This window comes from Penicillium rubens, assembly GCF_028828025.1.
Source record: "Penicillium rubens strain IBT 27055 chromosome Unknown utg000002l_segment0_segment0, whole genome shotgun sequence".
NCBI lineage: Eukaryota > Fungi > Ascomycota > Eurotiomycetes > Eurotiales > Aspergillaceae > Penicillium > Penicillium rubens.
The window spans coordinates 2,777,199-2,802,066 of record NW_026890600.1 but is presented as its reverse complement, the minus strand read 5'-3'; the positions used below and the strand labels follow the sequence as shown (position 1 = coordinate 2,802,066).

The window sequence follows — 24,868 nt, the reverse complement described above, 5'->3', positions numbered from 1 at the left end:
ATGTAGTTACATGAATATATCAATTTTTATCTAATCTACAGGAAATATACGAAAGATGTGGCAGTTACGGCAGACTGGCATAGCCGATTGACTTCACAGGTAGCGCTTTACCTAGGATCTTGCAGTAAACTTATTCCTCTCGTTGTGTAAGCGAAGCGATAAGCCACGGTCATTGCCATGTGGTCAAATATCCCGTGTACGGGGGACTCGATGAAGCAGATCTCGTTTCCGAGGTGAACGGTGGCCTCTTCTGCGGCATACAATCACGCACTCAAGATGTTTGAGCTTTGCGAAGAATATGGGTGTGAGGTTAAGAGCAGTTATTATCTCCTCCAGGCAGCGGACGTGGGCTGTCTTCCATTGATCAAGTTCTTGATGGACCATAGCAAGGTTGAGATCAATGTCAAAGGCTCTGAATATCGGACGCCTCTCCAACTCGCAGCTAAGTATGGCAATGTTGACATGAGCCCACTTTGAGGCCTAGGATACTGCCTTTCTTGAGCTTCCCTCTCGACGAGGGGGCGGATATCAATACCCAAGAAAGGCAGTATCCTAGGCCTCAAAGCGGGCGTGCTGTCGATTTGGTCACATTGAAGTCGTCAAGTTTCTCCTCGAGAGGGGGGCAAAAGAATAAAGTGCTGCGGAGGTTGGGTGAATTTCTGCAACCTCGGTCAGAGCGCACAAATCTATTCTCATCCTGCTTGGTGTCTCAACCGAATGTCCACACCGCACCTATTGATCTGTGCCCTGATGCAATGTATGCCATGTCAGACTGGGTCTATGCAGCAGTAGTGTTGTACCATATTATATTCGGCAAGGACTAAGACGTTTCAACTTGGACATAACAAGCCTACACTACAATATTTACCTTCTATAAGTCAGGGTTGAAAAGAAAAAGATCTACTCGTCTCATTGGCAGGCTCACGTCCACATCTACAAGGCCACACGGCACTTGGACACAATTCGTACATCTGTACAGAAACGCAAAAACGCAAAAACAAGCAAACACAATAGAGATATTGAGATACAACAAAGAGGCAGGGAGGGATGGAGAAAGGAGAGAGGAAATAAGGGCAGGGGAAAGCCATTGGGCTGTCAAAAAGATGCCACTCAAATCCATAATTAATGTGCAAGTCCAAAGACTGAATGACCAATAGTTCATAAGAGAGAGCTTTCAAGTGGAAGCCAAAAAAGTAGAGAAAAGATTTCGTCCCAAATTTGGTTGTCCCAGTGCCATTGAAAGGAGTAAAGGGATAAAAAGAAATATTTGGTGAACAAAAGGGGGAATATGTCAAGAAAGAAAAAAAAAAAGATAACGCGACACACGCAGCGACGACCAATCGTCGCTCGGAGTATCATGTTGAGAAGAAAAGTGGCCGGTCAAAAATTGCACAGAAAGAAGAGATACGTGATATGTGACATACAAATCCTTACCGGATGATGAACAATGAAAATGAAGTTTTGTGCAGTCTCTCCTTCCCTGCCTCTGTTGGAGAGTGGGGAGAGCATGAGCGCATTGAAAGGAGCAGGTTCCTCAGAAGAAAGAGTGTTTTCCAAAGGCCCAGTGCCCTCTGATTGTCGTCGTAGAGTCCAAAAGGAGCTGGTTTGTGATGGAAGTAGTGGTCTATACATGTCTAGTTCCATCCCAAAGAGTTTTCCGCCATAACGGGAGCACTGATCATCTGTGAACGAGCAGTTCCACGGCTACCATGGCTGGGGGCACGGCCACCGGCAGCAAACATCGAACCGGCAGCGGAACCTCCCTGGCTCATCTGCTCAACGGTCGAGCTAGAGCGCTGGTGCAACTGCTTTCTCTTGCGGTAGCGGCGGGCAACCCAGAACATACCCGCACCGTAAGCGGCAGCACCGGCTACAACACCAACTCCAATTCCAACAGAGCTAGCTTTAGCCTTAGAGCTACCGGCAGAGCCATCGGTGTTCTCATTGTTGCCATTGTCCGAGCCATCATCGCTGCCGCCGTGGTTGTTAGCCCCAGTTGAGTCGCTGTCACCACTAGGGTAGTTTCCGGAGAACTCGAGGGGAATTGTAGGGTCAACCATTGTCATCAATGACTGGATAGATTCGCTAGCCTGGTTGTAGAGAGCAGAGTTGGGGTTAACCTTAAGCGCCTTCAGGGCATCGACCTTGTCACGAGGGAAATAGAAGATAGCAAGGGTGGCGTTGTAGCCCGTGGATTGCCAGTTATAGTAAGGCTCAATAGCGAACATAACTGGGCCGTCTTTAGCAGAGAGGGTTGGCAAGGCGTTCTCAATAGCCTGAGGGGTGTAGTTGAAGATCTGTGACGACGACAAGGGAGTGGTTGCAACAAATGACCAGGGCAGCTGGCTATTGAAACCAAGTTGGAGCAAGATGGAGTCAGACGGGGGCTCGGTGACCTCGTTCGATGGTGTGATAGACCCAGGGAGCGATGGTGGTGCCGTGGGCTCCGCAGTCTCACCGGAGGTCGAGCTCTCGGTGGCAGTGGTGGTAGGCACGATAAGAATGGTCGATGGCATCCAGTCGTTGTCGTCGGAGGTGGAGGGCGTGGGCGTCTCGGTCGGAGTCTGAGGCTCCACACTGGTCTTGGCCGTGCTCACTTCTTCGCTTGTCGAAGTCGACGAGGGAAGAGGGGTAGAGACTGGGTGAGAGGTGGGGGTGGGAACCCTGGAGCTCTCGTGAGAGCCACTACCGGGAACAGAGGCAGTGGTAGTGCCCAACAAAGGAGCCGAGGCAGTGTTAGAACCGGACACAGTCTCGGATACAGAAGTAGAGGTAGAATCAGAGCCGGGTGAGTGTGGGACAGGAATTGATGGCAGGGACTTGGTCGGGGTTGGGATGGCACCGGTGTTAGTACCTCCCTGGCCAGGAATGAGACCAGTCGACTTAGACGGCAGAAGACTAAGATTTGGCAGAGACGCAGTCGGGATCAAAGCAGTGCTACCAGTGCCAGTAGAGGTAACACCAAGCAGGGAATCCACGCCGGACACGAGACCACCGAGGAAATCACCCGAAGTTGTAGTGCCAGTGGCGGTGGTCGACGGTGGGCTCGTAGCGGAAGCAGGCACGCTGATTGGGATAGTAGGCGAACTAGGAGCGTCCGAGGACATAGTAGCACTTGTACTGTTGCCAGTAGAAGACTTGTCACCCAGGCCCAAAAGATCAAGGAGATCCGACCCCGAGCTTGTCGTGCTCGAGGCTGCGCTGCTGATCCTGTTGACGCTAGAGCCAGTGGGTGTCGCAGAAACGGAGCTGTTCGTTGTTGACTCGCCAAAAAGGCCGCCCAATCCTGAGGTCAGGTCACCAAGCAGACCGTCGCTGGAGGGTGCAGCAGGAGTAGACGAAGCAGGCGAAGTTACCTTGGCCGATGAGTCGGAGACAGGAGTCGCAGTCGAAGAAATAGTCGCAGCTGAGGATGTGGTCGCAGTCGAGGATGAGGAATCACCTCCGAGGAGGCTGCCCACATCCAAGCCCAGATCACCAAGGAGTCCATCGCTAGAGGTTGTAGTCGAAGGAGAAGCGGTCGAAGCCTTGGCTGATGAATCGACCACCGAGCCTTGCTTGCTCGTGGTGCCCGCATCGGTAGATGCGGCCTCGGAGCTCTTCTTACTGGTGTTCTCGGTGCTCGAACCCTCTGTCTTCTGCGTAGTCGTGGTAGTAGTACCAGTCGGTTCACCGCCAATAGTCGTCGTACCGGTAATGCGGTGGGTGATCTCAGGGTTCTTCGGGTCGACCGAGATGGTCACAACAACCACTTCCTGTCCCTTCTGGGGCTGAGCGGGGGCTGAGGTTTCGGGGGTGGGAATAGCTGTGGATGAAGAAACTTGTGTAGGAGCCAAGTTGTCGAATACGCTGTCGAGGATCGAGCCAGGTTCGGGCTCAGCGTTTCTGCGAATCGTTCGCTTGACATCCTGCGGGAAGTACCAACGGGGTCGTTGAACGTGCGCTTCGGGGGCATCCTGAGCTGCGACAAATTCGAGGCCGCCTACAGCGAGGAAGGCTGCGAGAACGGAGATAGCGTCGGGACGCATGTTGAACAATTCTGTACGTGATAGCTCAGAGCGAGTCCAAGGTCAGTGTACAAGAATGCGATAACCACCGTCTGTCAACACCTCATGAACTATCGGGGGTGTGACAAGAGGTAGATCGCATGAAATGTTCGAGATTCCAACACGACCAGACTTCGGACAATTGTGATAGATTCACAATTTCTGAATTCTTCAGAGTATCCAACGTCTCGATGGCAACCGATGAGACCGAACGGGCGCAAACAATAATTCGACGATAAACGAATGGAAAGGGGGGTCCGATAAACCTGAAACGATCCCCAAAAAGGTGAAAAACGAGTGTGGGCTTAGGAAAGCTGTAAGGAGCGAACGACGACTTTCTGTAGAACCGTCTGGGCAACGAGATCAAAGAAAGGGAAAACAGACAATTCGGGCGATGCAAGGGGAGATTAGCCCAGGTCAAAAACGCCGTTGAGGGTCAACAGGCGAACACAGCGAAAGCAGACAAGGGAGAGAAAGAAAGGAGTAAATGAGTGAATGAAGTCGAGGATCAGAGAAGAAGAGGATCACTCCATTAGGGGGGAAAGGTGGAATGGGGGGCGGGACACGTTGTGACAGCGTCAACAAGGGTAATTTACTGTAAATTACATATCTTAGGTGTATTTAATGAGCTGGTCCGAGCGTTTGCCAGGTGCACGGGATGTGGCCACGCACTTTCCCCTGAGCGTCGAGTTATTAGCTTGTGATATCTGCTGGTTTTGAACTTGGTCCTATTCCTCCAATGTTATATATTGGACGTTCAATTAAATATATCCTGATCTGATTATAGACTTCTGTCGTCTGTACCTTAACACCTATATCTGGTTTGTAACCTAAGTCAATGGCTTCCCCAGGCCCTCTCATCTGAAACCATGTACGGAGCAGCTAAGCTACCCTAGGCACTAACCTGCACGATATAGCCAAGACAAGCCAGTCAGGTAGTCTGGCCAGTACTCCATACCTACCTAGATACCAAACGGCAATGATGGGTCACACCATGTAGAAAACCGCAATGGATAATGAATGTCCATCGGGGAAAGAACGAGCCTGTTCCCTATAGGTCTATGATCACTTTATGTGCACTCCGTACCGGTACATCCGACTAGAGCATTCTTTGGCATGTACGGTATAGAGACCGTTGTACAGGTACCCGGACGATATTTCCCTTTTCTTTCGTTGCGCCGTTCGTCTGTGTAACAATATTATCTGGGACATACTCTGGCCATTGCGAATATCAGGATCAACGATCAAAGGGCAAGATGAGATTGCAAATCGACAGTTAATCTGAGTTGAGCGGGTACTGATCATAACTTACAACTGTATACAACAATATTATAAATATATCCTATAACTATCAGATGCTAAGTACTCAGTACGGGAGTATGCAGTATGCAGTATAAGACATATAAAAGTCGGTGCAGATGAAAACTAGGTATTTTGAGCAATGTAACACAATGATGGCAGCACTTAATTTGCAGTATAACCCCTGCGAAAGAAAGAGAGATAAAAAAAAAAACCGTGTTGGGGTCTGAAAGCCGGTCAATAGCCCCGGAGACCATTGACGAAAAGGTCCAGAATGGAGTCGGGGCTGAATCCACCCAAGCCGCGGATCACAATATAAAAAGAAGGAAAAAAAGAGGGAAAAAGTGCAAGCCCAAAGACAAGTTCCTAGCAAAGTTCAGTAGGTCTAGCCCGGAGGCGTTAACTAAGTGGGTCTTTCCCACACGCGTACCTGAGCGTGTCGGTAATCTTCTAAAGTGCGTGGCCCCAATTACGGCCGCCTCTTTACCATCTGTGTGATACACAGACCTTTTTCGCCAGACACCCGGCTCACATTACCATATCGTTAGTGGCGTACGCTCGCACTTATCTCTTTCTGGCTTGGGATCAACAAAGAAATTTGCTGACTAGCCGATGTTGAGGAGAGTGCTTCTCGCTCGGTAAGAGAGTTGCCTGGCATTCCGTGAACGAGCTATAAGTTCGTGCTTCCATTGTGAAGTCTCATAAGACATATGTGATTACCTTAGCTGGCTTGCAAGTCATATGTGCGACATCGCTACTAGTTCAACGCACTATGGAAGTAGGGGATGAGCCCTGGCTCAGAATTGGGTCATTAGAACCCGGCAGGCATTAAGAATGTTTCACCCTCTACTCCATACTACCGAAGCTTTAGGTTTTTATCCCCAGAATAATAGATTAAACGGATTAAATGCACGAACACCTGCTCATAGTGTACAATCATCATTCAGAACCTGGATCCGAGGCTGATTGAGCTTTGAAGTTTTAAAAAGATAAAATACACCACGTGCCCCGATCGGAATGGAGGAGTTGGCAGCTGCGATTTCCCCTCATTCTTGTCGTCATTTCAAAAAAAAAAAAAACCGCTCAGCATTCTTAGTGTGTTTGAGATTGTGCCAACCAATGCCAGATGCTGTAAAATCAATTAAGCCGGAAAAAACCCAGTCTCATCATCTTCGCTAAGTTCTATTTCTCTTCTCCTACTACAAGATCTCTTTAGCTTGTCCAAGACTTTGTGCCTGGATGATGCATATCGTCGAGATCAAGAAGCCTTTAGAAATGCAGGAACAAAGAACCGAGCATACAAGCTTGTGCGAGAGCCATGGATGGTCCACATGTTTAATTATAGTCGACTCAGCCACATTCTCTTTGTTTGACCTTGGACAGAGAGCCTAGGTAAGTTCGAGTTTTGGCTTCTCCCCTGAAAACATGAACAGTATTGAAGTGTCTATGGACGGTCCTGGTCATATCCCTTAACTGCTTTTTATACAACAAACTTCCAGGGGCTCATCAACTGTACCATGGACCAGTGCAGACGCTAACCCTGTTCCTGAGCGCTACAGCTCAAGTCTCCACCCTTCATCCTTGGTTTCAGCCTGTATTTATTGAAAAGTGCCGAACAAATGTTACACGTAACCAATGCCCAAAATTTCGTAATATTTCCAACTCTATTGTAAACTATACTTTAGATCATGTGACCGATCCTCTCGCACATTTGATTCTTGCCCCAAGTGGAGAGTGACATGAGTTGGGCCATCAAAAAGAGCCATGAAACAATTCAGGTGGAGCTGTTTGCCCTATCATTCTCCACGTCATCGTCATCCCTACAGTCTCGTTCACAGTCTAGAACTGCGTCCATTGCCAGGTTTTGTAATCAGGCCAGAACACTCGATTTCGACGTCTGATCCCTGGGGGAGGGACTTAACGGCAATGCAAGTACGCACCTAAAAGGGCCAGGCCCAGGATAGTGAGAAACGGACCACTTTTTCAGAAATACCAGAAGAGAAAGAGTGACAAATTCCAGACTTGGATTATGTTCCCTGTGGATTCAAATCTTGTTTTTTCGACCACAGAGTACTTACCGGCTTAGGATCCGAGAAGAAAGTAGCGTATACTTCGTTCACAGCCGCAAAATCAGCCATATCGGTGAGGAAGATGTTGACTTTAACCGCGTCTTGGAGACTCGACCCTCCAGCCTCTAGGACGGCATTGAGGTTGCGGAGGATTTGTCGCTGTTCACATTTTAGAAAATATATCACAGATCAGACATCGCATCTCTCATACTGTTCGGTCCTGGATGGTTCCTTCCACCATTTTACCCGTGGTCGGGTCCACTCCCAACTGGCCAGAGCAGTAGATCATGTTGCCGACGACCATACCCTGAGATAGGATCGGGGGTGTGATGGGTGCGCCCTTAGTGCTGACGGGGGTACGTGTTGGTTTGGACATTTTGTGGGATGTGAGCTCGGAATGGACTGAGTCAGAATCTCAGTGAGAAGAATTTGTTGAGAGTCGTTCAATATTTGGCCCCCTGGAGATTCTGTGGGGAGAGGGACGTTATCGATTAGGAATCCCCACATTGACTACATGTACCTCCCGAGGTCGGAGCACTCTACAAAGATGCGATAGCGAAGATATAGATATCTTTATTTTCAACCTCCGTAATCTAAAATAAATAAAAAATTATGGATTTAATTTAGGCTGTATAAAGAAGCACTCTAGGTATAGGTAGATGTTGGTACTTATGACATATAGGTTACTCATGATATATATCGACAAGCAACATCTCTTCGGCGCCACGAGCTTTTTCTTTTTTCTCTTGTTACTTGGCCCATAGACATGGATTTGGCAAGGAACATGGGCTTCTTTTGGCCACTTCGTTGGAGATTTTCGAAGCGGTGGTTTCTGACGACGTGGCTGCTGGAGTGCGGAGGGGAGCGCGAGGGGAGGGAGAGTGCGGGAGAGAGGGCAGTAGAGAGAGAAAGTCGAGTAAAGAGGGAAGGGGAAAAAGTCTAGAGAGGATATTCAACCAGTAGTATTACCATAGTGTGCAGTAGAGCAATGGAGACATTTGAATAAGAGAGATGAAAAGTAGACCGGCTTGCCCAACACTTTTCTATCAACTCTACGTATGTATTCATTCAATAATGCCCTATGTTATTTGGCTATCTCTATATGCTGAAATGTTTCAGACGAATCCGGTCAAAAACTCACCCTCAACTGAGCAGTGAGCGCGCCTCTTGCTTGGGCTCAATGTCGCGTTAGAAGTGAGACATACCATTGTGCTAGACTTGAATCCTTCATTTGAAGTAAAGCAAAACCAGACCAATGTATGTTTATCTTTATAATTCTGCTCCATCACTCTCATACTTGCCTCGCTAATGCAAGGAGAGACTTCAAAACAGCAGTGATGACGGGATGTTCAATTGTGACGTCACCGCTGCTGACATAACTTTGCGGGGAAACCGAGATGTGATCGCCGATTGGCTGTACCCCGATGCTGATCCGGAGTCCTTTGGTCCTTCCTTTATTTCATCCTTCATTCCTTTTCATTCCTTGTTCAACTGTGACTGGGAGTGTCTGAAAATCAGTCCTTTACTCCCATTTATTACAATCGTCTTTGTCTTGAGAGGCCTGTGCAGACAGACTCCGCCGAGATCAGTACTCTTATCACCGTACTGTATAAGTGGATCCGATCGACAAAGCCATTGACTACTGCAAGAGCCACCTGATCTCCAATAGCGCTAGAATAAATTGTCAGAAATAAAGAATACTTCGAGTTTCATATACGAATCTCGAGGATTCACCATGAGTTCCTCGGCTGCAGTGTCAATCAGAAAGTTGGGGCCTCGAGTCATTCGCCCGGTATCTCCCAAATTGGTGGCCACGCATCCTTCAAATCGGAGTATATGGCGATATGCACGAAACGGTCACGGAGACAAAACAGAACATATGTCACGACGTTCTGACAAATGCCAGCGATACGTTCTATACAATCAGCGAAAGCCCGAAACTCGCCGTGGTAGCAATTCTGCTCCCAGCGATACACATTCGCACTGGAGCTGGGCAGCTTGGCTTTCTCAGTCAAGTTTCTCCTACCCCCCGCTGGCCGGGTGAGGAGTCTCTGGGGCTCGGATTCAGGGCAGATGCACCAACGCATGGAGTTGCTGAAAAAGTACATAGAGGCAGACCCTTACAGGGCCGTCTTTGGCCGCCGATTGGATCCTTTTCAAAATTACAACAAGAACAACACTTCATTGAACGGTTTCCTTCAGTCGCTGTCCAGTATGGAAAAGCCACCCAATTCTAGGCCGAGAGTAGACAAGTGGCAAACGAGAAGTGACCCCAACCATGTTGGACCGCCGCACATGTACGACCCTGTCAGTGGACGCATGGCGCCTATACCACCGTCCACTGTACCCGAATCCAGCAAGACGGAAGCAGAAACCACCTCTCATAAAGCGGTCGACTGCCCCCCAGGCGCCGGAGTGGATGCAAGGTTTGCCCACAGCCCTAGTTTAGCCGAAGATGGACAGTTCCAGCCGGGAAACACGGGACTGAGCCGTGAAGCCCCGTCGAGCTCACATTCTACCGTTGATTGTCCTCCAGGCAGTGAGCTAGATGTACACTTTTCCTCGGTCCCCACCTCTCAAGATGCCCAGGGCAGGGCTCAAGTGTCTCATGAAACCAAGCGAAACCCCTTTGTAAATATCGATTGCTCTCCTGGAAGTGAACTGGAAACATTAATTGTTTCTGAATCTATTCCTTCCACACAGTCTCAGCCGGACATATCTAAGGTCAGCGAAAACACCAATGAATCGAATCTGGATGCTGGTTTGACTGCTGGAACCAACGTGAAGTGCTTCCCGAGAAGTGAGCCGGAGGCCAGTTCCATCTCTGGTCCTATCAGTCGCTCTGTCCAGGATTCCCCGTCTGGGTTAAAGATGCCACCGCCGAACAAGCAAACTGGCATTTCAACTGATTGCCCACCAGGCAACGAGCTGGAGGCAAAGTTTTCTTCTGAGCCCAATAGTCTCAGTCTTGAGTTTGATGGCCCTGTTCATCAATCTAGTAACAATGTCGCCGCGACAGACGTTCAAGAAAGCTTCGAGTGCTCCCCGGGTAGTGAGATTGAAGCACACATTTTATCAGAATCAGCCAGCCAGGACATTGTCCAATCTGAAGCCCAGACCTGTGTTGATTGTTCTCCTGGGAGCGAACTGGAGGCAAATTTTATCTGCAACCCGGCTTCAATTGAGGAAAAGAAATCACAGCCAGGAGTACACACTGGCCTTGATACATCCAAGATGGCCAAGAATGTTGTCGATTGTACACCAGGGAATGAGTTAGAGGCAAAATTCGGCTCTGAGATGGCGAGTGCCGAAGGTCCAGATGAGAATGAGGATATGAGCGCCTTGGATGCTACTGAAATTCGCTCTCGTTATGCTTCTTTGCAACCCAATCCGCTAGATTTCGATGCTTCTGAAGACCGCGTTGGTGACTTCATTCTTAAAAGCCAGAATCTCACCACTGAAAAAGGAGAGAAACGAGCAGCGTCCCAGAGCCCTTCCCCTAAATTCCATATTCTCGCTTTCGACGCGTCGACGTCACGAGTCTCGGCCACACAAGCAGACTCATTCTTCGGTGTCGACGAAGATGGTCGGCCAAGTGAAATTCTGTCTCGACTGCACAACCCTGCCAAATTCCTGCCCTATTTCGAGAAGATGCAAGAAGATGGTTACGAGATTGCAACCGGCGGAGGCAACATCCTTGTCTTCCGGAAGACTCTGAATCCCCCTCGTCACACTCTCGCAAATACTGCAACCGACCCAGAGCCAGCAATTCACGCAGAAGTTGCCAAGCGTCTTCGCCACGACTCAATGGACTCCACCGCCACATACGCCGGAGCTCCTTGGCAATCCACCACTGAGGTGAGCAGACAGTAGAACTGTCTATTCAGGTGGCTTCCTAACAAGTCGACTTAGCCTCCTTCAGCAACTGGTTCCTCTAGATCAGAGCGCGAACCAACCACAAAACCGGACTCTTCGTTTCGCAAAGTAGGCCGCGGAATGCTTATTGCAGGCACAGCCACTGCATCGACGTGCTATGCTATCGGAGTAATAGTCGAGTTCTTCCGCACTGGCGGGAAAGACGGGAGGGGAATTGATGGGTTCACTGTGTTTGAGTCAGATCGACGTCGTCGAGAGTAGGCTGTACCGGTGGCAGCGACCGGCTTCCATTTTGCGGTTATTGCAAGCTAGTCATTAGCATTTGAACCACCCTAGAAAGGTAATTGGACGCAGATTTGATGGGCAACCCCCTTTCCATGCAAACCCATGTATCCTACCTGCTATTGTCTTTTCTATCTTGCGGGATATAGGGCTGCTTTTAACTAGATCCAGGTATGGAATCAAGACTAACATTAAATATGATTCTTTGATGGGATAATGAATCGAGACTGTAGTTTAATTCTATATGAGGCCTGTTGCAATGTCCGAGCTTAGGCCCGTATTCCTTTGCCAAAAGCTCGTTGGAATTTGTTCTGCTTTTCATTTCTCCGGAAGGGTTCTCTCCAGACAGGAGCAGGACTTCTCGTCATAACGTGCGTGTACAATATAAGCCGGTAGAGCCCAACAATATACATATTATACGGAGACTGAGAGAAAACATGATAATAAACAAGTACCACTATATCAAGGGTATCGAGGTGTTGTATTTATTGTTCTGGGCAGTTGAACAAAACAGTTAGATTCCAACCAACTTTCGCCCAGCTGTTTGGATAATAGCTGCTTCCTAAAACCAGCAGTATACCTAGGTATAATAGAAGCAGTGGCACGGGAGGGTTGCATTCCCAGTCTGGCTGGAACAAAATATCGTGGCCAGTAATCTTGGTCGTGCGAAAGGGGACGTGCGAATACCTTGACCAAATGACAGTTCATATCTGTTTAAGACCAAAACATCTGCCAGAAGAGCGGATACCTTGGACAATATTACAGCGACGACATGCTTGACCTTCGGGGTCGACATTTCCGATGTGCTGGCCGAGTATTATAATCTCCAGGGCTGTTACTCCGCATCCTGCATACTATAAACTTGGAGATTCCCGTATGCAACGGCCAATTGACCACATTACTGAGGCCCTTGATTGTTCTGACTGCCAGGTCATATCCAACGCTCAAAATTATTGGCTGTAAGTTGTCGTTCAATGTGGTGGTAGAACTTCACGCTCCGCTACTATACAGTGAGTCAGTATCCGGATAACTAGCATAAAAGCACAAGTGAGTATTCAGGGCTAGTTCACTGCTTTTAAGCCCAGGGTTGACCTTTGGGTTTGAATTTTGGCTTCAATGTCAGAGGCACTGTTGCCTGGAGTTACCCCAGGGCTCGCCGGCAATGTAAGCAGCAAAAAAGACGTCTCAATGCTGGAGAGTTGAAGGTGTGTACATTATATTGGGAAATAGAAGCCAAAAGGGTGTGTATATAATGGTATCTGCAGATAATACAGCGAAAGAGAAGAATCTGGAAACAGCAAGGATTGTCAAGGTCAAAGAAAAAGAAAAAGAAAAAGAAAAGACGACAATTCGAGAACGACCGGAGTCGAACCGGAACAGTCAGGTAGTGGAAGATCCTAGGCACTTCCCTCGTGGTACACATGGCGAAGCATGTTACCACTAGGCCACCTGCTGTTGGGTCCCTACCACTTGACTTTGTCTTCCTTTTCTCTTTGCTTATGCACAAAATCACACTATATCCATCACCCTTATAATCCCATTGCACAAACACGCTCTGCAAACTTGGTGATTGTCAAACTTGGATCCAACAGCTGCCCGAAAGAAATATCCAAACCCAGCTCCTTGAAGATCCAATTCCGCAACTCAGCCCCAATCATACTAGCAACCCCATATCTGGCAACAGACCGATTGTCTTCCTCAAACTCATCAATGTGGAGCATCAACATACGAGCAAGCTTCGCAATAAATATGAATAGGATGGATATCAAGTTTACACATGTACATTGTAGAAGCTATATTAATCATTCCTGTTTAGCTTCAGACTCGTGAGTATAAGACTATATTGAGCTTGGCTGGTCTACGGAAAATAAACATCCAACTCAAATTCAAAGGGAAATGATACCTAGGTAGGACCATACCATACCTACCTACGTAGGTAGGTAGAGTTTCGACCGTGTACGCAAGGTTTTGTACATATCAGGCAACAGTAAATTGACCATCCACGGATGGTTTCAACATCTTGTATGGCCATCGCGTGGCAATGAATAGTCGTTGATAAGCCTTTAGGGGAAGAGCGATGTAGATCACGCTCGGGGCTATACGCAAACACTGTGCATACATAGATCGAAAATACTAAATTGACAATTGTAGGACATACTGGAATACGTTCGTGAATGAACTCTATCCTATCTAGGATCTGGGGTCTTGATATCTATTGGATATATTTGCTTCTCCAATGTTTCTGTTTCCCTCAAAGGACAGGCAATGCGTCATTCACTACTGTGGTGTATCATCGGACCATCATGAGTAGATAGATGCATCGACAACATGAATCTAGTATGCAGTGACAGCATTCACTTGGGCATCTATGGCTCTTGACAATATGCTTTGATATTGGCGCATCTAAGCCCACACATGTACACAGAGTGCTTAGCTAGGATCACGTTCATAGTGGGGGTAGCAAAAGGTCTTCAGCCTCATGCTCTGACCCCAAATATTTTCCATGGATCATTTTACTATGCTCGACATGGGCAGGATCACAGCCCCGTCGGATGTGTGCAACACTGTATGTACATTGCTATGACATCATACAACCTCAAATAGCAAGGCGGGAGAGATCCCCGTATCCGCAGGACGAGATATAATTGCGCCAGAAGCGGAGACCCTCGATTCCTTCTTCTCGGCAGAGAACCCCCCGATCTTCAGCCATCTCCAGCTCTTCGGCAGCCACCCCGACACTCCATTTGAACCGATGCGCAGCTTCTTGTGCAGTAACGGCCCGACCGAAGAGGGACCAATCCCAGGGAACAGGATCATCGGGGGGAACTCGCTGGAGCTCCTCCATCCAGGCCTGAATCTTTTCAATAGTCTTCTCGTCGTTCCAGTCATATCGCTGCACCACAAGAAGGCCACTTTTGAATCGTCGTAGACGAACTGGCAATTTGAGCTTTTCCCACAGCTCCGCTGCTTTCTGAAAATCCGAAGGACTGGCCAATTCTACTCCATTACGGGACCGATTGAAGAGAGCCCAGAGATCAATTAGACTCATAATTCCACCTTCACGCTGCAAAATGCCTTTTCGGTCATCAGTGAGATACTCGGCCAAGTCACGCGCAAGTTCTGATAAATAAAGGCTTTCAGATCCGGAATTGAGCATGTCTTTTGTCGTCACCATCCCGAGAGCCGCAGCAGACTCAGACAGCACAGCGCTGGTTTCTGGAGAGCTTTCATTAGTAGTCATCCCAGACTCACGCGCGAGAGTCTCGGCCAGCGCAACGATCTGCTTGGCAGAGGCCATTAAAGCCTCCAGATCTTCGAACGCGTTCCCTATGACCAGCTCGTTTTTCTTCCGGGCTTCCAGCCCTCGGCGTTCTAACCCCGCGATACCAACCCCCGAATGTCGTGGTGCTGGGGATAGAGTACCTTCAACGCTAGCGACAGGAGAAGGCAAGCCCTCCGAGGAGGCGCCTTGCGACGGCGAAGGCACTGGGGGCGCATTCTGCAAGAGCCATTTTCTTTGAACCAAGGCTCCTCTAAGTCTTTCGTGGAACGTCTTATCGCCACCGGCACGAAATGACAGTTTGATGCTCTCACTAACTTCCGTGTTCGCGATGTGCGACTGCTCAAATAACGGCGCAGGAGAGTCTACACGATTAGCGCTCGCTGAGCCAGCAGATAAAGGCGCACCACAAATCTCGCATTCCACGAGAGATGGGTGGTTCACAAAGGTACACCGTGGGCAAGGGACAGTTCCCCTGGACCCAGAACGCGATAGAGACGCCTTGGCATTTGGTTGGTCTGTATCTTGTGCAATGGCTGGTGATGCAACTGAACTCAGCAATGGAGACTCCCGGCTGGCTACTGCACTGATCGCTGCTTTGAGAACAGTTGTAAATGGTGGTTTGATGCCACATGCTAGACAAGGAGGTAAATTTGTAGCCGCATTAGCCGTTGCGGGGTCGAAATTGGACGGAACTGGGTTGGAGAATGAGCATATGGGACATATCCAAGTGGCATTGATTGGCTTTGGAGATAGTGGGTTCTGTTGGAAGTTGGTCTGTGGAATGTGAGAAAGTGACAGCGTTGGCTGAAGGACCGATTGTTGGGCCACAGCTGGGCTGGCTGTTGCGCTGCTCGACTTATCCGTCTTCTTCTTCTGCGGTTTCGGGTATATGGTGAGCTTCGGAGATGACTTCAGGAAGCCAGCCTTGAATCCGTGGGTTTGTTAGTGATTGGCCGAGAGTAAAAGCCTCAAAAGCAAGATGTATGCATGTCGCACCTGAGACTCTACTCGATCGATTTCTTTCAGATCAATAGCCACTGAGTATTTCCGTGGGTCCTCGGCCGCAACATAGCACAATCTGTGGGATGTGAGATAGGCATGGCCATTTTGGTAATTCTGGATTTTGTATTTCCTTTGCCTCTAATCAGCACCCCGCATCAGGAGCATCATCATGAGCTACTTACCCTTCATACAACCCCACCGCATCCTGGACAAAGAGAAGGATCTCATCGGGTAACAGCAAGGGTCTGAGCGCAGTAGTCAGATCCAGCGACTTGAAGAACATCTAGTAGGTTCAACCAGCTCCCAACATCAAGGGGATCCATAAAGAGAGAGAGGCATGTCATTTAAGCCAAGGCAATTGCGATAACCCGATAAGGCGGGATGTGCGGACAAACAAAATTCCGGTGAGTAAGCGAGTATCACTCACCGTCACGGGTCGAGTCTGTGTGAACTTCACTCTCACCCTCCCCCGGCCCGTGACCATCTCATCTTGAAAATAAATGTTCACCATCTTTTCTCTCATCCCAAAACCAGTACCAGCTGAGGAGTAAGAACAAAACTTGGTTCTTCCAGCCCTTCCTCGAGTCTTGCCCCTTCGTAGCTCTTTACTTCCTTTCATCTTGTTTCTTTGTTGTTCCCAAGTCTTGCATCTACGATGAGTTCCAGCGTACCACCTTGGCGTTCTACCGCCCCAGCCGCAATGTCTAGTGCATTTCCTTCAGCTGGTAAGAAAAACAATTTCACCCGAGTCTCGGTCTCGTGTGAAGAGACTAACAACCTGCTAGCGGCCCCAGCATACACTCCAGTCCAAGCGCGTCGTAGCCTCGCTCATCATACCACGCCAACGAATGGAACGGTTCCTCGTCAGCCCACCCAGTCGGCATCACCGGATACAGAAGGTCGGGCGCGAGTGGAGTTCCCACCACCCGTACGCTCGTATGTGCAACGCTGCTTTGCCCCCGAAAACCAGGTTGCAAGCGTGAGCATTCCAGAAATGCAGGAGAAGTTGAGGCACGTCATTACGGAAGCGGCCCAGAATAACAAGTTGGGATTGATCGACTGGGAAAGGCTACCTTTGCCCCAAACTATGGTGCAAAATGAACGCAACAAGATCCTGGCCAACCCCAGCTCTTCAAACTGGGCGTCCAGTCACCCAGCTTCTCCGGGGGATGCCACACGGAAGCGGAAGTCAACTGATGGCCATCATTCGGAAACTGGATCGCCACCATGGAGAAAAGCTAACCGAAATCGTTTTGAAGATCGAGTTACTCACCCTACCACAGAGAAAAAACCACGCATAACACTGGACCAGTCTAGTAAGTCCAAAGCTAATTTGGAGATGAGGAGGAAGCGTTTTGAGGGAGTAGGGGGCAGCGGGAACTCTCCCTCTTCTCCTGCAGGATCGCCGATGCGTGCTGCCGACGCGGATCAAGGCCCCGTTGTCGGGCGATGCCAAACATTGGAGAAGAACTATTTCCGATTGACCTCTGCTCCCAACCCGGACAGTGTTCGTCCTCTGCCTGTTTTGCAAAAGGCCCTGGATCTATTGAAGAGGAAATGGAAGCAGGATGGCAACTATGGTTACATCTGTGATCAGTTCAAGTCTTTGCGTCAAGACCTAACGGTCCAGCGCATCCGAAATGAATTCACTGTCGTTGTCTACGAAATTCACGCGCGCATCGCCTTGGAAAAAGGGGATCTTGGTGAGTACAACCAGTGTCAAACCCAGCTACGAGTGCTGTATGCGCAGCAGCTGGGAGGACACCCGACAGAATTCAAGGCCTATCGTATTCTCTATTTCATTTACACGCGGAATTGGACGGCGATGAACGACGCACTAGCCGATGTGACTGCAGAAGATAAGAAAGACCTGGCGGTCAAACATGCCCTGGATGTGCGCTCTGCCCTTGCACTCGGGAACTACCATCGTTTCTTCCAGCTGTACCTTGATACGCCGAATATGGGGGCCTACCTCATGGACATGTTTGTCGATCGTGAGCGGTTGAGTGCTCTTGCAACCATGTGTAAAGCGTGAGTCTTCTGATTTCCTCGTTCGGTTTTAGCATTCTAGCTGACATTTTATTGTAGATACAAGCCAGATGTCAACATCCGGTTTATCACAGAAGAGCTTGGATTCGAGTCCGATGAGCAGACCGCACGTTTTGTTCTGGACAACTCCTCCGAAGAACTGCTGGAGGAGAGGAACGGCGCTGTAAGGCTGTTGACAGGCAAAGCAGGCTCACTGTTCGATCAAGCCAAAGCAGCCGCCCACCGTGTCGTCGATATCAAAGGCCAGATCTAACCAAGTCCTCACTTGTCCATCTCTTTTTTTCACGCCAAGGATCGTAAACCATCGGATCTCAGTCAGGGCCATTTCGTTATTTTTTCCCCTTTTCTTTTTTTGGCGTATTTTCAAAAGCGGCAGGCGTTCACCACGTACATGCACACATGGATATGACTTAGCCTTTCGAGTGTTCTTGCCTCTTTTTTTTCACTTCTTCGCCTTTTCCTGCTCATTCTCGTCGACATCACCCTCCGGATTTCTTTTTACAGGGTTGCCAGTGGAATTACGACTATACTAACATCCCCGGCGTGGTCTGATTCTGGAGTTGATGGAGTTTTTCGGAGCACCAGAGAGCGAGGCATGTGCTCTTTGACTCGATCTGATGGAGAGGGGTGGTTGCATATTGGCATAGTAAATACCTACAGCATCCAATCTATCCAGTACTTATCCCGTACACAGAGTTCTGTCTTGACTCGCTCGCCTCCAATTTCGGTAACGTTCGAATACATAGTCGCCACATGGTAACTAGGGCCAACGCTGGGTCGAACCAGGAAGCGAGACATATGTATCAATGTGAGGCGAGTCAACCTTGGTCGAGACCCTTATGCGGGGACGTGCCAAGCAGCACAATTCATGCCCTACCTATGTACCTAGCTACGGGAGTACTCCGTAGGGCAACATTGATGTAAATGTGGCCGATGATCGACATTAAACTAAGTTTCTTCAGTTTGCCAGTGTCTTTGTTATTATATTTTAGCTTTTAATCCTTGTATCCACCTAGGTAATATTCGAGATGAAATTTCCTCTGCATACAGTCGGCAGATTGCAGGAGCCGCGCATTCCTGGTCAGCCCCAGAATTTTAATTTAGGAATATATACGGATATTTTTTAAAAAAATATTAACGGAGAAATTGTTCTCATCCGATTGGCTGTATTCTGGACCCTTTGTTTTTGATACATCTTTCACATCCATTTTCTTTGTATGTATCCTAAATTATTAGAATTTCCTAAAAATCACCAAAATAGAAAGAGCTGGCTTTGAAAGGACCCCTGGACGTCAGCATCCGCGGTTTAGGCATGGTTGAACTATGGTTACAAGTGGGGAAATGAGGGGCAAAGATACTTCTTTTTCTTCTTTTTTCGTTCCGTGTACCTTTTCAAGTCTGTACCTGTACTACCTAGGTATGTGCAATAATGTATGTATCTACTCCGTAAGTCTATAAGATATGCCAAGGTATAGGCAATGGTAAAATGGAGAGACTCGGACAGAGTCGCATTTAGTCTAGTAGGGTGTGATTTCGTTACACTAGCTGCCGGCGGTGGATTATCATTTGTCTGCCCAACGGCGGCAATCAATACGACTTGTAATCTAGGCAATATGGATCTCTAGATGGCAAATGTAGAGGCGGAAGGCGTATTGGAATACGGCTGCTTCTTCTTTTTTTTTAAAAAAAAAATAAAAAAATTAATTTATTGTTCCAGAGCCCTTTGACTAAGACATCTGGGGTTTTTATCGAAGTACATAAAAGTGTATACCGAGGCTCGACCTTCAAAGGTTCCAAGGTTCAGAAATACATAGCAATCTTGAAGGCTGGCGTCATACTGTATTGGAATGACCATACGATCTTTTATAAAGGTTCATTGTCCTTGATATAAAGATCAAAGACCACATGTGTAGTACTCCGTATAGATATATAGATGTGCCTGGAATGTCTAGAATACAAATAATTATCCACATCGACACAAGACCATCCAAAGATCATAAAGCAAAAACGCAAAAAGCGGGCCCCCTGGCAATCATCCAAGCCGCGTGGTTGGAACCGCAATACGGATTACGCTGGTCAAGGTATACATTTGACTAAAAAGAGGCTGCTCCTCCTTTCCTCCCCTTTGCATCTCTCCTTGAATCCTTCTTTTAACTCTTCTACCATGAAGGTGAGTTTCTCTCGTTTCCGAAGTATTACCTAGTATCGTGTTTAATTAATCCGGTTTCGAAACAAAATAGGCCTTTAGGCGATCCTTGAAGGGGGAGAAAGATCCCAAACACCATCATATCTCTATTACACCCAAGTCCGCTATTGCGATTCTACCCCCGAAAAAAGTGAGTTGGCGCAAATTCGCCAGTTGTGTTGAATTCGCCTTTTAACCCCTCGCCCCTCCTTGTCCCACTCCCGACTTGTTCTTGGCAGTGGCTGACCGCATTTCCCAAAGGTAATCAAAGCGCTTTACGACTACCAACCGGAGCCGGGGACCTCGCAAGAATTGGCATTCAGCAAGGGAGATTTCTTCCACGTTATCAGCAGGGAGGACGATTCGGATTGGTACGAAGCGTGCAATCCGCTGATCCCTAGTGCTAGGGGGCTTGTGCCCGTCTCCTTTTTTGAGGTTATCGGCAAAAACGAGAGGGATAGTGGGGGTTCCGGCGAATTGTCCAAACACCACGACTCAGGATTCTCCGACCGCGGTCTTTCCCATCCAGATTCTTCCACCAAGAACGGCGCATTCAGAATGTCTGCACTCAAGGGTCAAGGCGCCATGGTTTATGGAATTGTCCAGTACGATTTTCAAGCGGAGCGACCCGATGAATTGGACGCGAAGGCTGGAGAGGCCATTATCGTCATCGCCCAATCTAACCCCGAGTGGTTCGTCGCCAAACCTATCGGTCGTCTCGGTGGCCCAGGTCTGATCCCCGTTTCTTTCATCGAATTGCGTGACATGCAGAGCGGGCAGGCCGTCACCGACCCGCTCGACGCGGTGCGACGCGCCGGTGTTCCCAAGGTTGAGGAGTGGAAGAAAATGACGGCGGAATACAAGAACAGCAGTATCACACTGGGCAAAATCGAGGGTCACGGCGGTGGCAATATGATGGCTGTCACCTCGGGCATGGAAAAGATGTCCATGGGCCACCAGAGTCAAATGAGTCAAAATGGCAATGTCTATGTAGGCGAAATATCTCACTCACATTTGCGAGTCAAATTACTAACCGTCGATGCGCTTGAGCAGGACCATCAACGTAATGCCAGCAAGGGAACTTTGTCACAAGTGCCTGTGTCACAACAGCAGGGCCACCAACTTCTCGTCCCCGTTTCCGCCTATATTCCGCGCTACTGTTTCGATAACGACAAGTATTGGTACATCATCGAGGCGAAGATGGAAGACGGTCGCTGTTGGGAGCTGTCGCGTTACTACCATGATTTCTACGACTTCCAGATCGCCCTTTTGACTCAATTCGAAGACGAAGCTGGCAACCGTGGCCGTGGACGAACCCTCCCTTTCATGCCCGGCCCTGTCACCCACGTCACGGACGCGATTTCCAACGGCCGGCGCCAGAATCTGGATGAATACATTAAGAAGCTTCTGTCTATGCCCCCGCATATTTCGCGTTGTCAGCTTGTGCGCGAGCTCTTCTCTCCACGAGAAGGAGACTTTGAGATCGACCCCAATGCGTTCGGCGAGGACGCCCGGTTCTCGGGTGGATCCCAGCACTCCGGCGGCGTGGACCCCCAACAAACCGTGTCGCGCCAGCCTTCACAGCAGCAAATCAATGCGTCCACCGACCGGGTATCCCAACAGCGTGCCCCAGCACCCACGACCTACGCCAATGGTGGCCCGCCGCCAATGAACCGCCAACCTAGCTCCATCACCCAAACTTCTGGCGCATCGGCCAACAGCGCGATGAAGGTCAAGGTGTTCTTCCAGGATGATCTTATTGCGATCCGCATCCCATCTGGCGTGAGCATGCAGCACCTCAAGGACAAGCTATGCGACCGGTTGAAGATCCAGGACGAGATCGTTGTGCAGTACCGTGACGAATCCTCTGGCTCCTATATCGATCTCTATACCGATCAGGATCTGGAGAACGCCATGCAGCGGAACACTAAGCTGACTCTCTTCGTCAGCATCGCATAAAAAGCACTTATTTCCTTCCCGGTGTTGCGGTCAACGATAGACTTGCCCTTGATTTCGTCGATGAGGTTATTGTCAGCCTCATATTAATGTTTGCCACGAGTAAGGTTGGTGCATTGGAGTTTTTGAATGATGCATGGTTATACTCTGATTTGATTTCTTCTTTTTCAAACTGGTCATCAGTTCTTTGAGCGATTTCACATGGTCCATGAGGACGAGATCGCGGTTTAACGAATCTGATGCGAGATGTATGGCATGGTTTCCTTTCTATCTGCCTGTTTTTTTTTTCTTGATTTTTTCCTGACTTTTTGGTTCCTGCGACGTCGCCTTATGGGCTTTCTCATTTTCATTTCTGCCTCGATTTCGCATCAGATCTACATCTCATCCTATTCTGGATCATACCCCGGTCTGCCTGCTTCTGTGTTATGTACATATTTTTTCTTTACTTCTCGTGCATATACCGGGGCGGCCTCTTCGCATGATAACGGCTCAACCGTGGTGTCTCACGGCTCTTTCTGTACCAAATATAAGTCTTGATAAACTACAGTTTAGAAAAATTCGCGCCATGCCATAATATAGAGTCACGTGATTCCGACCTAAGTTCTTTTTCCGACCCCAGGATCGGAATCTATCGGTTTCCCACTAGATCTTCTGATAATTAGTTCAAGAGTTGCAGGGGTGTATATATACTGTGTGTCTGTTGTAAATCGCTATCTATAGCCCGGTCCCTACCCGCCACCACCCCGAAGGCTTTCCGGAGGAAAAACAAATCCTTGCCTCCAATACAATACCTCGGTTAACGCCTTCGCATTGCAACCGCTCTCCGCCAACTAAACCCAACGCCGAGTCCACCGTCGCAACACATATAACCTCCAAAAAAGGGACGCCAATGAGCCGCCCATCGGCAAAGCTATGCGCGGAGTGCTTCCCGAGCGCGCTGCGGGCGCCTCGGGGCCTCCGCCCTACGACGTTGCGGGGTGCCGCTCGTAGATCCTATGCCACGGAACAGAGAGCACTCAATACACTACGACGGCCGAATCAATCTCCGCTGGTACCTGTGTCTTCGGAGAGGATCCGCCCCCAGCTGGCTGTCCAATCACCCAGGCGGAGTCTGGCTACAGTCTCGGACGCCGAGAAGAACACCACCGCTCCGGCGCACGATGGGCCCATGCGGGAATATGATGTGCGTGTGCAGGAGGGGAGACTGAGGGATGATGAGTACCAGAGAGGTATGTTGTGGCCAACTCCGACGTGCAGTTCTAGGCTGACATGCGCCATTCCTCAGGGATTATCCAAAATCTACAGGACCTCTTTGAAGCGCTGAAAGATTACAACCCGCCTAAAGTTGTTCACCCCAAGCCCGAGTCTCTGGACCCCCAGCAGAAGTCATCCTTCTTCGGGTCTTTGTTCGGCGGCGGCGCGAAGAAGAAGGAAAAGTCTGCTATCCCCGATAACCTTCCGAAGGGGCTGTACATGTATGGCGACGTCGGGTGCGGCAAGACTATGTTGATGGATCTGTTCTTCGATACGCTGCCGCCGAATATCAAGAACAAGACACGCATTCACTTCCACAACTTCATGCAGGACGTACATAAGCGCATGCACGTAGTGAAGATGAAGTATGGAAATGACTTCGATGCGCTGCCGATGGTTGCTGCCGATATTGCCGAGCTCGCGGGCGTGCTTTGCTTTGACGAGTTTCAGTGTACGGATGTAGCCGATGCAATGATCCTGCGACGGTACGTGTGCTCTCTACGGACAGGATCTTATCAAAAGCCCCAGCTGACAATTCAATAACCAGGCTTCTCGAGATCCTCATGTCCCACGGCGTCGTTCTCGTTACCACATCCAACCGTCATCCAGACGACCTGTACAAAAACGGCATCCAACGTGAATCCTTCATCCCCTGCATCAACCTCCTCAAGACCGATTTGAGTGTTATCAACCTCAACTCCCCAACGGATTACCGCAAAATCCCCCGGCCCCCGGCTGCGGTCTACCACCACCCACTGGGCGAGGACGCACAGCAGCACGCGGACAAGTGGTTTGAGTTCCTGGGCGACCCTATCAATGACCCGCCGCACCCAGACTCGCAGATTGTCTGGGGCCGCGAAATCAAGGTGCCCCGTGCTAGCGGCAAGGCCGCGCACTTCACCTTCCAGCAGCTCATCGGCAGTGCGACAGGTGCAGCCGACTACCTCGAGCTTGTCCGGCATTACGACGCGTTCATTGTCACGGACGTGCCGAGCATGAACCATACCCAGCGTGATCTGGCGAGACGCTTTATTACCTTTATCGATGCGGTATATGAGAGCAGGGTGAGTAAAAAGCAATGTCACTGTTCATATTTTCTTTTAATCATGCAACCAATTAATAATCCACATCAACAGGCCAAACTAGTCCTCACAACCGAAGTCCCCCTAACGAACCTTTTCATCTCCGAGAACGACGTAAAGAAAACCCTCAAAGGCGACGGCGACCACTCAGATCTCTCCGACGCAATGCGCAACCTGATGGACGACCTCGGCATGTCTGTCCAGGCGCTGAAGAACACATCTATTTTCAGTGGTGATGAGGAGCGGTTTGCGTTCGCGCGTGCGCTTTCCCGTCTTTCTGAGATGGGAAGTAAGGAGTGGGTGGAGCGTGGATTGGGGCTTGGAAACACGCCTGCACAGAATAAGGAGGAACACGACGCTTGGCAGAAGACGAGGAGTCATTGGAGTGAGGATAATATGTAGATTATGCTTTCCTCCTTGTCTTTCCTTTTGTTCAGACGCTACATTGTGCTATAGAGAGATACCTGTGCACATAGATCGAGTTT

At 49.1% G+C, this 24,868-nt stretch overlaps 8 protein-coding genes across 8 annotated transcripts; 5 read left to right on the top strand and 3 right to left on the bottom strand.

Annotated features, from left to right (window-relative positions):
- Positions 1 to 276: 276 nt before the first annotated feature.
- Positions 277 to 477, top strand: N7525_003544 (uncharacterized protein; the record flags this gene model as incomplete). The annotated part of the gene is made up of 1 exon (XM_061212741.1): positions 277 to 477. One exon carries the CDS (start codon positions 277 to 279, stop codon positions 475 to 477), a length of 201 nt encoding a protein of 66 aa, XP_061069762.1.
- Positions 478 to 1,634: 1,157 nt separating this feature from the next.
- On the bottom strand, positions 1,635 to 4,028 carry N7525_003543 (putative mucin family signaling protein Msb2; the record flags this gene model as incomplete). The annotated part of the gene is made up of 1 exon (XM_002559009.1): positions 1,635 to 4,028. One exon carries the CDS (start codon positions 4,026 to 4,028, stop codon positions 1,635 to 1,637), a length of 2,394 nt encoding a protein of 797 aa, XP_002559055.1.
- Positions 4,029 to 7,177: 3,149 nt separating this feature from the next.
- Positions 7,178 to 7,790, bottom strand: N7525_003542 (uncharacterized protein; the record flags this gene model as incomplete). Its single annotated transcript, XM_002559010.1, has 3 exons — positions 7,178 to 7,285; positions 7,424 to 7,573; positions 7,626 to 7,790. The coding sequence occupies 3 exons, from the start codon at positions 7,788 to 7,790 to the stop codon at positions 7,178 to 7,180; spliced, it is 423 nt and encodes a 140-aa protein (XP_002559056.1).
- A 1,709-nt stretch (positions 7,791 to 9,499) lies between these two features.
- Positions 9,500 to 11,551, top strand: N7525_003541 (uncharacterized protein; the record flags this gene model as incomplete). Its single annotated transcript, XM_002559011.2, has 2 exons — positions 9,500 to 11,272; positions 11,327 to 11,551. The coding sequence occupies 2 exons, from the start codon at positions 9,500 to 9,502 to the stop codon at positions 11,549 to 11,551; spliced, it is 1,998 nt and encodes a 665-aa protein (XP_002559057.2).
- A 2,617-nt stretch (positions 11,552 to 14,168) lies between these two features.
- N7525_003540 (ESCRT-II subunit protein VPS36) lies at positions 14,169 to 16,176 on the bottom strand (the record flags this gene model as incomplete). The annotated part of the gene is made up of 3 exons (XM_002559012.2): positions 16,040 to 16,176; positions 15,852 to 15,987; positions 14,169 to 15,779 (listed from the first exon to the last, which is right to left on the bottom strand). The coding sequence occupies exons 1-3, from the start codon at positions 16,138 to 16,140 to the stop codon at positions 14,169 to 14,171; spliced, it is 1,848 nt and encodes a 615-aa protein (XP_002559058.1). The 5' UTR covers positions 16,141 to 16,176.
- A 381-nt stretch (positions 16,177 to 16,557) lies between these two features.
- N7525_003539 (uncharacterized protein) lies at positions 16,558 to 18,159 on the top strand (the record flags this gene model as incomplete). Its single annotated transcript, XM_002559013.2, has 3 exons — positions 16,558 to 16,582; positions 16,643 to 17,888; positions 17,946 to 18,159. The coding sequence occupies 3 exons, from the start codon at positions 16,558 to 16,560 to the stop codon at positions 18,157 to 18,159; spliced, it is 1,485 nt and encodes a 494-aa protein (XP_002559059.2).
- Positions 18,160 to 20,070: 1,911 nt separating this feature from the next.
- N7525_003538 (phosphatidylinositol-3-phosphate-binding protein BEM1) lies at positions 20,071 to 22,050 on the top strand (the record flags this gene model as incomplete). The annotated part of the gene is made up of 3 exons (XM_002559014.2): positions 20,071 to 20,076; positions 20,147 to 20,242; positions 20,353 to 22,050. 3 exons carry the CDS (start codon positions 20,071 to 20,073, stop codon positions 22,048 to 22,050), a joined length of 1,800 nt encoding a protein of 599 aa, XP_002559060.2.
- Positions 22,051 to 22,936: 886 nt separating this feature from the next.
- On the top strand, positions 22,937 to 24,785 carry N7525_003537 (AFG1/ZapE family ATPase; the record flags this gene model as incomplete). The annotated part of the gene is made up of 4 exons (XM_002559015.1): positions 22,937 to 23,276; positions 23,333 to 23,786; positions 23,849 to 24,365; positions 24,438 to 24,785. The coding sequence occupies 4 exons, from the start codon at positions 22,937 to 22,939 to the stop codon at positions 24,783 to 24,785; spliced, it is 1,659 nt and encodes a 552-aa protein (XP_002559061.1).
- Positions 24,786 to 24,868: the final 83 nt, after the last annotated feature.